An 11,525-nucleotide genomic window follows, 5' to 3' on the forward strand; every position below is an offset into this window, starting at 1 on the left:
GGCATTCACGGCAACTGGTTTGAGTAGGTCGGCATCCTCATCTTCGATCCTCTACAAAAGTTGTAAGGTTGTAGCAACGAAGCTGCTGCTGTGCATGTGCGCCCAGAATGCCAACCTTGTGTAAACACTAGAGTCACGCATGGGGCTCCAAATAAAGCGACATTTCACTGCAGCTACTAGGTTCCTTTAGCAATCTTTGCACGGAAGTAGAGCCGCATGGCCCTACAAACCAGGTGGCAACTAGCACCTCACCTGGAAGCCATCAGAAGTTTTAATTGATTGGTGTGCTTTGCTCGACTGCTGTGCACAGATTCGGTGCAGACTGGCTTGCATAAAATATGAAGAGATGATTAAGAAGTAGAAGAGAAGCAATTAAAACCAAGAGGACCTAGTGCTAATGCAATGTCATTGCATAAATGTTAATTAACTGCCCCCATAATTTTTCTGCACCAATACTTCCCCCAAACTCAGCTCACCAAACGAAACCCTCATAATGATGAAGGTGAGGACACCCTCGTGAAGGTGCCCATACACAGTTAGTGGCAAATTTTATCTCGGAATGTTACACGATTGCATTGCATGCAATTTTATGCATTGATTTACAGCTAGAACTGCTCATTCAACAAGCAGTATCATTCCTTATTTTATCAGTATAAGATAAGGAGTTTTTGTTTGTACTGTAGTTCTACATTTTTTCCTGCTGTCAGGCTATCTAATGCAGATTCAGAAGAGGTGTAGTAGTGTTACCCTTTTCACCAGAAATAAAAGATGGAAATGCAGGGCAGCCAAGTCTACCATTGGCTTGGTTGCCAATCAGACTGATGATTGTTAGAGCATATTTTCATAATTTTCTGTCTTTACCACATTTGAATTCACTGTATTCAGACATTAACTGGAACCTTGGGAGAAATAAGCACAGATATATTGAAGGAGAGTGAAATTTCTCTACGCAGGCAAGTGATCATCGTTCTCACACAGCTCGAGGGCAGCGGTGGCTTCTCCATTGCCCACCGGCTGACGCACCGGGTGTCCTTTACGGGGGGCCTGCACGATTGGGGGCCCTCAGCGACCAACCATGTGCCGCCCATTGACCGGAAGGTGTATGGTTTGCACACTCCCAGGCCACTCTGATCTCCTCATCTGCAGTGGCCAGCCTAACACTAACGCTTTTTAGCAGTTTTGTACTGCAAGACTCGTTCACATCTTTTCATGCATGTGCAGGTCTTGCACTCGGATATGGAACCAAGCAGTAACTGCGGTGGGTGTTAACTCCCTGGTCTGAATGTCCTTTCATGTGGGGTGAGTGCGGATTGAGTGTCTCGTGAAGTAACCTGCTCAAGACACTGTGAATGGGCGCATTCAGTGACATCTCTCTTTGTGCTTTTTTTTATGACAGGAAACCTGTAGCTGCTAAAAGGCATTTTTTGTGCTTTGGCACTATGAGGTCACTGAGTGCTCTTGCTTAAAGAACCATCAGCGGGTGCAACTTCTTTTCTAGAAGTGCAATGGGCTAAATATTTTGCGGTGGTAACACAGTGAAGGCAAACAATTTCTTCAACACTGCTGTAAAGGCACTAGGGAGTTGGCATATTAGAAGGTCACAGTGCAGGAGGTGTTGTTTACAGTGGTCTAGCACAAACTTGCTGGTTGCATGGTTGCTACAAAGCATTTCAAGTGTGGGTTGCTCTTTGGCTGTGCCTCACTAGAACCCGATGAAGCCAGCCAGCAATTTCCTCGGTAGGAGTCGATCACTTGGTAGATCACGCGACATCAACACAATTGCCCACAGCTGGCCTCACATTGTACATGTAAGTCAGGGAGGTCTCATTTTTGAACGACGCGTGGTATAGCTAGGGTGGAAGGTCTTCTCCTCTAGCAGAAGGGTCGTTTTTTGCAGTGGGACTTTTATAGTACTTTCAGAACACACAAAAAAGAACTGCCAATGTTCCATTACTGTACCACCTGTGATGGCAAACCTGATGAGTAGTGCAGCTTGTTTTCTTAGGAGAAAAAAGCTGGCCTTAGAGGTGGTAATGGGACTGGGTGACGTATTTGCCTTGGCATTTGAGTGCGACGTGAACTGTCCGCTGGTGCAAGGATGTCGCTTACTTCGCAAACAGGCAGATTTGCACTGTGACTTGTGAAAACCTAACTAAAAAAATTTCGTTATTGTGTAGTATGATTGTCCCTTTGTTTTCACCTTGAAAGGATGCTTAGGCTGCCACGTTTTTTATATTGCAGCTCCTCTGTGTGTGGGGTGTTTATATTCTTGTAATCCGGTATGTATCTTTATTCTCGCCGTAATATTTGTATTTTTCTTTTCCTCCATTTCTCTGCATCTCCCTGTCAGAAGCAACATTCCACGCTCTGCAGAAGCATTGCCGAACGGTGCATATAACTCCTGCATACTCATGAAGTCAGATGCGTGGACACACATAAAAACTGATATCTTTGATTCTCCTTATTTTTAGCATACCAGAAAATTCTCAGTTGAATCTTTAGCACGCTACAAAAAAAAAAAAATGGCACTGAGGATGTTTCTTTTGCTTTTAGCCTTGTCCTTCCTCACATATTGAGAGGTTGTTGTGAGATAGTACTTTGGGTATTTTTCACACTTATTTACACAAAGGTGATTACTTATTCTTTTAGTTCAGTCAGATAAATACTCGTTGCTCAAGTCATTCTGTACTATTTAAATAATATATTTATTCAGTCTGTTATATTGTTGGTATCCAACGACACCCATGATGTAAAGCTTTGGGTTCCTGCCATGCTCTCATTGCAGTGGTGACTCCACAGTAGACTCCCTTTAAGTTGAGCTTCATGGGACCCTATGCATATATTCATCTTAACAGAAGTGGCTGAAATGCCCAGTTGTACGAGGGCATCAAAGGTAAACTATTAATGAAATAAGCAGCACTCCAAGAAATATTTTCAGAAAGCCTGCGTGCAATGTCTTCAGTCGGCCATTCAACTGTTGTGGGTTTTGGCCTAGTCTGCAACGACTGCTCTTTGTTTGGGTGGGAGAACCTCTGCCTAACTTCTAAACAAGCTCAGAATTTCTACACACCTGAAAAACCTGTCGTCCTGTTGAAAAAGCGACATTTGGCTTAATGCATGTCAAATGCAAGGATTTGATTCTTCTGTCAGCTTTGCTCTCTTCACTATATAGTCACTTTCCTTACACAGTGTAACACAGGGGCATAGACCTATTGGCCACTTCTAGCCATGGGGTGCTAGATTGTACAGCACTGTTAGGTTTCATGTTAATGAATATGTGCACGTTTTTTTTTTTATGTGGCGCCTTTGGAAAACTATGTAAGTAATGATTTCCGAACTGTTTATCACTTCAGTAGATTTGGCTCAACAGAGTTCATCTTCTGAGGAATTCAGTGCGTTTTTGACGAAGCAGCAGATACAGTAAATTTACTTACACAGCATGACTCACCTCATCCCTGCTTTTTCAGTCTATGGGTAGAAATCTAGGTCTGTCTTATTTTGTACGCAAAATATTGTTACTCAAATGAGCGGTAGTATTCTGGTCATAAATGGTGTCGATGTGATGTCATGACATCAAGTAGTCCTACTCCTACTGTTTGTTCATCTTATTTTTTACTTGATGTTTTATGGTTGTTATCGCCTTGAAGAAGGTAGCATGGCCTACTATGTGCAATTACTTAACCTTGCTGCTACTTATTTTGTGTTACTATAACTCAAGATTTTGATATGCAACAAGCATCAGTGAAGAGATGACCAATTTATTTTTGCATAAAAGCTTATCTGTGTGTGTTAGTGAAGCCTACAGTAGCAGCTAACTCTCACGTTTACTGTGCTTATGGCTGTAAGCTTCATTTATGTCAACATTGTTTGCTGGAATTTTATTTTGTAGTTGCTTTTCTCTATTTTGGCTTAGTTAGCAGGAGTAACACAATGTGAATGTTTTTCAGGGTTTTTTGCTTCACCATGCGTCGTTTTTCTAGTCACTCAAAATTTTTATTAGTGAACATCTGTTTGAGGTCATGTCAACGCTTGCAGAGTTTCTTTGTCTTAGTACTTGGGTTTTGTTTTCCTATGAAGCTAGTGCATGACTAATATTTCAGCAAATATGAATTCACCATGTATGCTTTATACTACACCAGGTGTTTCAGGGAAGGTGATGACTAATTTTTAAAAATAGGATTTTTGAGGTAACAAAGCTTTTTGCGGCGCAGTTATATCAGTGTTGGCGGACATCCAAGAACAGACGAATCATGTTGACTAGTAAAGTGATTAACTAAATTTTATTAGTTAACTATTACCAATAGGCACCTGATTGCAATTGGAGATTTGTGGTAGGTCGTTCGTAATAGCCATATCAGTTTTTAGAATCTCGAAAACACAATTACCCTCGCTGCTATGGCTCAACTAATTTTGGCGACGTCGTGCCAAAATACATGTGCTTTTGAGAATCATGCAGGCAAAGCAACTCCTCCAGTGAACCTAACTACTCAAAACAGCCAAATTTTGTCGAGTCACAGTGCCGAGGGTAATTGTGTTTTCCAAATTCTAAAAACTGATATGACTACTACTAACGGCTGGCTAAAAATCTAGTTGAAATCAGGTACTTGACTTTGCCTATCGGTAATAGCTGAAATGTCAACTATTAGAATTTAGTTGATCACTTTACTAGTTAACGGTTCACCTAGCTGTATTTTGACTTCTGCCAGCACTGGTATTACTATGCCGCAAAAAGCTTATCTTTAGCTCAGAAACCCTATTTTTTAAAATTTGTGATAAGCTTCCCTGAAACACCTGTTATATGTACAAGTTGGCCTAATTATAGCAGTCTCATTTATGAGGGTCTGCCTAAAGCCAGGTTTCTTTTCATTTTGTGCTCTTTACGGACATGTCAGTTTGTTCACAGTGTGATCTTTCAGCAATGCAGTTTTTTTCTGTTGTTGTTGTTATCAGTCGAAACGTCATGTCTAAAGTCAAATCTGAAAATTTAGTGTTGCAGCTTGATTTAGTGTAAAGCAGTTTCAGCGAAGAAGCTTGGAATAAATTTGGCTTACCTTGGGCCTTCAGGACTTAAACAGGCATATGGCATTCATAAGAATTTTGATTGCATGCTGGTAAAAAAAGATTATTGACAATCTCTGCTCTATTTTATGATGAAAAGCAGGGATTGGCTTTAAATCTTATGAACCAAAGCAGCGGACGAATCACTTCAGAGGGAAAACTTGAGTTGTTGCTCAGCCCTGTACAAAAAGATCTCACTTGTGTTTGGGTTTCGAAGACAGCAGCTGCAAAAGAAAAACACAATTACAAGATCTGTTTCATAATGTTGTGCAGGTTATGTGAAAGCAAAGCATAGGTAATACGCAACCGTGGACCCCATTTTACACGGGAATTATGGTACCTTTCACATCGCTTTGTTCACTTGGTTCTCACCTATACTGTGTTTAACTGAGAACTAGACATAACTGCCAGTTGATTCAAGAGATATCATATCTTCAAATATTGTGCATGCTGCAAGGCTATAGGAAATTTAACGGTATATTTTACAATTTCTTTATTTCTTTTTGTCAGTGCAGTTGATATTCAGCTTTCTAGATTTTCCAGAAAATGATACTTTTGGTGTAGTTACTGTTTGATGTGCAGTAAAACCTCATTGATACGTCCCCGGTTCATACGATTTCCCGGTTCGTACGCTCAACATCGCGGACATTAAAAAAATGCCCCATAGAGTTGCATTGTATTTTTTCCCGGTTAATACGTTCCCGGAAAACACTATTTCCCGGCTACTGCGTTTAAAATTTCGACAAAATGCGGTCGTATTATAACGTTTATTGACCAACCGCACATCTGCAAACATACAAGTGGGCCAAACGAGAGGGCACGCAACGTGGTTTTTGCGGCAGTCACCCGTTGTGGCGGCTTCTCTGCAGTACCTCGATGTCACGAGGTGAAGCATCATTATCGAGGACAAAATATAAAAACGGCGCGCTAGCATTCTCGAGGGCCGTTTCTGCGGGGACGCGGTATGAAGAAGAGAAACGCCGAGGTTTCTTCGCGGCGCATAAGGGAAAGGAGGCGAAGCTTCTTACGAGCTACAGCGATGCGCATATATACGAACGGGCCGGGTCTGGGAGACGCGGCTTAAAAAGCGAAACACGGCGACAATCAGCCGCCGCGGTGGCTTTTCCACAATACCTGGAAGTAAAGGGGCGAGGCATCCGAAAAATGACGAAGAGATTTTGGTTACTTTCGTCACTGCCGTCGACAGACCGGATGCGTTACGAATTTCCTTCCGCGCTAAAGACAGCGCGAACGCGGACTGAATTCAGCGAGCACTGGAATAGGATCTGTTCAGCTCTTATGCCGAGAAATGCCAATCGACAAATGCCAATCGAACGTGAAGTTGTCAATCTTTTTACCCCATTCAACCGTTACATTTCTCAAAATCAGGCGGTTTGGATCATACGTTTTCCCGGATAATACGTTTTTTCCCGCAGTTAAAAAATAAAACGTATCAACGAGGTTTTACTGGTGAGGTTCAACTGTACAGATGCGGCCAGAATATTGCGGAGCACGCTTCGGAGTCTGAAATATCCTCACGTGTCCCAAAGAGAAGATATGATGGCTTCTTGGGTTCATGTGTAAGCACACTAGCGGCCTGTGCTATCATATGTATAAAGTGTATCCTAATTTGTGCTTGGTAAGGCGGGAGAAGAGTTTGATCGCCAAAACGTGCCCCGTAATATTATGGCCGGGACTATACATGCATATTATTGATGAAGTTGTTTGCACACCTCATGTATTAATGCGTGCTGATTGGTTTCTTGCTGATGCTTATCTTGTTTGTTGAAATCAGGTGCTATACCAGGGCCTTTAAAACTTTCCTACTGATTACAATACCCCTGCATAATGGTGTGGAAGAGCTTTTTACTCCACCTACAGTGTGCTGTGTCGCTGCATTGATTGGTAGCCAAAGCCTTCTATTGCGAGAGAGTTGAGCATCTTTTACACACACATGGCACGGTGTGTGGCTTAGTGGTCACAGACTTCTGTGTTCTTTTGTAGAACATGCACAAATGCACTATAAAAGTGTAGAACTTGAGCATAAATTAGTGTTTGTTTTTTTATGCGAAAAAACTTAATATTTTGTACTGCATAATTGTATTTCATTGTTTGATTAGCTTTATTTAATTTTGTAGAGAAACTCTTCGCAAAGCAGTCTCTGTCCATATGCAATGGTTCTGCTATGGGAGCAGCTTGCAGGATGGCAACTTGCTGCCTCCTAAACAACACTGGCACCTCTCATAGTGGCCACTTTTTTCTCTAATGAAGTTTCGCAGGAAGTTCTGTGCCCAGTAAGAAATGCTATCAAAGGACCCTGGTGCTGCTTTTTAATCATTCACAAAACATCTGCCTGTCCACATTTAATTTGTATTCTTGTTGGCAGTCACGTGTTGTGATTGATAAGCGTTTGGTAACCAAGTACGGTGGAATGCCATTAATTTGAACTCGCTTAGTTTGAACTCCTGGTTTATTGAAAGTGACGTCTTGGTCTCGTCAACATCAAGTGTATTAAATTACCTTTCCTTAGTTTCGACTTTTTGAGATTCAAACAAATTTTTGTAGGCCCCAAGAAGTTCAAATCATCAAGAGTTGACTATATGTGTATCTCATCAATTAAAAAGCGTTTGCAAGCATGTTCCCCAATTTGTGACCAGATCGTGGTTTTGAAACAGTGTTTCTGTAATGTGAGTTGTCAAGTTAAACATATGATGGCATGTTTGGCCACTACTTGAAAATTTTTCTGAAGGAATGTTTTTTAGCTTGCGTTTGTAATCTTTTTGTTCATTTTATACTTGTCCTGCACCTCTCTGCGGGCAAGGAAATTGAGTATTACTTCTTGCTTATTTATACCTGTGTTTACATGTTTTTACACTCGTTGGAAACTCATATTTCTTGTTTTTGCTGAAATAAAAATTGCACTGTTGGGCTCAGTAAACGCACAGGCACGTTTGGGGAGTCTAGTCACCAATGAAAGGCACAGACTATCTTTGTAATGGAACCTTGGAGGTGTGCATTAACAGCCCATCACACCACATAACTGACATTTTTATAGAAATAATTACTTCTACCACTGGATTCTTGACAACTGCAGCTCAGTACTAGTGGGAGAACTTTTTGTGATACATTGTAGAGCTGCTAGTCAAGTTGGCTTCAGTTTGCAAAGAAATTGTAAATACTTTCCACCATTTGTATACACAAATGACAGCATAGTTCTGGATCGTGTCACTGAAGTGCATGCAGATCCTTGTGTCAGTGAGCATAGTCAATTTGCCCAATTAGGTTTTGCTAATTCCTTTCGAGCGAAGCAACACTATCTGTACTGATGGACTTGCATAAGTTATGTTCAACTCCAGTTCGAGGCATTTCCATCGGCCATTGAAAAATTGACTCCACATTGTTTTGCAGTGATACCAACCTTCTCGATTTGTTATCATGTGCAGGCTCGTTTCACGCTAAGTGTTCGCACGTGCTGGTTTTTGTACGTGGTTGATGTCAAGAAGTACTTCTTCCTCAGAGAAAGAGAACTGCTTTCACATTCCAAATTTCTCTTGAGCTGCTTGCAAACGCCTGGAGTGTTGTTTATGCTCGTATTGTAACCACCAATTGAATAGGACCCCAGTCTGTCCAGTCTGTATGATCCAAAATGGGCTTTTTGCTTTGTGTACTATTTTTTTTAAGAAAGTGTTTGTGTGTACAATGAATCTTGATAGTGTCGGTCGTTAAAAGCTATAAAAAAACTGCATACATGATGTGGTTAGTTCTCTGTTTTCTTTTGCCCTGTAGTGTTGCTGAAGTAATATTATGAGCTGTATTATACTGAAGTAATACTTTGGTTTCTTGATTGCTAGTCAACTTAGAGGGACCTGTCTGTGTTTGTTTATTAAAGGGACACTGAAGGCAACTTCATGCAATTTTTGTTCTTAGATAAAATCGATTTTCTGGCTTTTTGTGGCTTTGTTGACATGTTTTTGGCAGGAAAAGGCGAATTTATTGGTGAGAAAATTGCAGTTCAAAAAGAACCATCTCACACAGTCAGTTAACACAAACTTGTGGTGTTAATAACGGAAAGGGCTCCGTGATTACGAACTGGAAGTGCCTGGCAGTGCGGTCTAATTTCGGGAGATCTGCACACAAAAAACACATTCATGTCATCTCATTTAGTCTGAAAATAGCATGTGGCAGTGGTGCTTGAATTTAATTTTTTTTAGCTTATAAAATCCTTTTTTACAATGAAAGCAGCCTCTTTGCCAATAGAACACAGTAATCGCTCGAAAAAGGATAAACTCAGATTGTCCTCAGTGTCTCTTTGAAGAGTGACATCAAACAGACAAAGGGGTGCCAAACACCAGCACTACACAATTAAATCAGTGCTGTTCTGTTGCCACTCTTCCATTCCGTGTATGTTCGGCTTCCTCATCATAACAGCGGTACTTACTGGCATGCAAACAGTGTCTTGCAAAAGCCACAATGAGACCAGAATCACATCAATGGAAGGAAACAAAAATTAAGCCAGAAAAACAGATGACGGGTGATGGAGATCTGAAGATCCTCATTTGTAAGCGTTCTTCTTGTAGCATATTTAGCGAGCCTGCATGATTAATATGTTAACTGAATACATGCCGAGAGAACTCTGGGGCTCTCTGACAGTGGTAGTCGTATCAAACACAAATCGGCAGAAGCCCACACCCAATCTCGCCCGGGTAACATTTATATCACCGGTCAGTAGGTGAATGCCAATGTTTCCAGTTACAATATGCTAAATCACTAGTGATACTCTCTACTTCTGAAAAAGTTCTTTACGCAGTTATCACCGTAAACCAAAGATCAAAGAACTTTCGAACCTTTGACCATCCTCTGGGGCAGGGAATTCATAATAGCGATTGCTGTACTACACACCACTGTGCCACCCTTATGCCACTTCACCACTTACAGGCCCACCTGGAGCATATAACCATAGATATGGCATGCTCAAGAGAGCCCACAGCCCAGCTTGCACATCTCATATGTCTCTGGCCCACAGTTTTCTTTGGGCAGCAGGGGGAGTTTTCAGTTGCATGCTACGGCACCACATTGACTCTGGTGAAAGTTCCTTATACAGATACCATTTCAAAGCTTTGGAGCGTTTAAAACAGAAGATCTGATTGGAGCCATATCTGTTGCAGGACTTTCATCTGAGCTAGCTGGATTTCTATGGGCAGTGCCTCGGCCTGACCCGATTATTAGCACCTGTTACTCATTCACAATAAGAAGTCGTTATGGGTTACAGATTCTGTTGCCATATGGGATAGGCATGCCCTCATCCTCCTGACTTCATGGTGGTGCTCGCTGCCCGTAGCACTTGGTCAAACTTTCACTGACTGCAGAAGGCAGCGGTTACCGTAACTGGGCTCTCCAAGGAGCGAGCAAGGGCAAAAGTAGTGTGTGCGTGCTGTTTGAGATAATAAAAGTAAAAAAGAAAATAAAAGAGGTTCGAGAACTAATAAAATTATGTCATATACAGTATTGTGCGTTTTTATCGCTGACACTTTCAAAAATTTCCCCGCCTCAACCGCTGGCTCATTTGCGGTGAAACTGCACACAGAGCTTGCGTATTATGGTAACTTTTGTATCGTAGCAAGTTTGACAACGGTACTTACTTAGTTCAGGCGCACACGATGCGAAAACGTAAGCGTCTACGAGAGATTGGAGAGCCAAAACCCGCAGACGACACTTTTTCGCTGAGAACCGGCAGTGACGCCATCTGTTTTCGGCAGCGGAAAGTGTCACGACTAGGCCGCCGAGGCGAGCGTTGCAAGGAGCGCGGGCCCTTTGAATATGCCGTTCCGGCCGTTTCGTCTGCTTCAACTGAAGCGCTTACAACATTTTCGGCTAACTGAGCGGGAAAAATATCAGAACAGCTGATTTAACGAGGCTTTACCTTTCAAAGAACATTGTTTGCAACGCTCGTCTCGGCGGCCTTGTCGTAACGCTTTCCACTGTCGAAAACAGAGGGCGCCACCGCCGCTTTTTAGCGAAAAAGCGTCGACTGCGAGTTTTGGCTCTCCGATCTCTCGTAGACGCTTACGTTTTCGCATCATGTGCGCCTGAACTAAGTAAGTACCGTTGTCAAACTGGCTACGATACAAAAGTTACCATAATACGCAAGCTCTGTGTGCAGTTTCACCGCAAATGAGCCAGCGGTTGAGGCGGGGAAATTTTTGAATGTGTCAGCGATAAAAACGCACAACACTGTATAGCGTTAGGTGTTCTTGTTCTTTTTGCATTTTTTTTTACCGGGTGTTGCACTATTTAATATATAGCTAAAGCACGTTTAAGCATGTAATGCAGCGAAATTTTCGCTCAAAGTACGGCGCAAGAAACCATGAATGCCACAGAAAGAAGACGTTGCTGTTGCATTCGCTGCATTGCCTGCATGCCTTGCGGCAAAGAGCAGCTGGAAATGTACAGGCGCTGTTGGCATGCAG

At 42.0% G+C, this 11,525-nt stretch overlaps 1 protein-coding gene across 1 annotated transcript in view; it reads left to right on the top strand.

Moving 5' to 3' along the window:
• The window catches only part of LOC144129022 (calpain-D-like), a 28,039-nt gene extending 25,529 nt beyond the window's left edge, over nt 1-2,510 (top strand). Inside the window, exon 12 of the mRNA XM_077662894.1 lies at nt 954-2,510. Within this exon, the coding sequence (XP_077519020.1) occupies nt 954-1,131 (178 nt within the window). The 3' untranslated portion in view covers nt 1,132-2,510. The remainder of the gene's footprint in view (nt 1-953) is intronic.
• Nucleotides 2,511-11,525: the final 9,015 nt, after the last annotated feature.

This window comes from Amblyomma americanum, chromosome 4 (assembly GCF_052857255.1).
Source record: "Amblyomma americanum isolate KBUSLIRL-KWMA chromosome 4, ASM5285725v1, whole genome shotgun sequence".
NCBI lineage: Eukaryota > Metazoa > Arthropoda > Arachnida > Ixodida > Ixodidae > Amblyomma > Amblyomma americanum.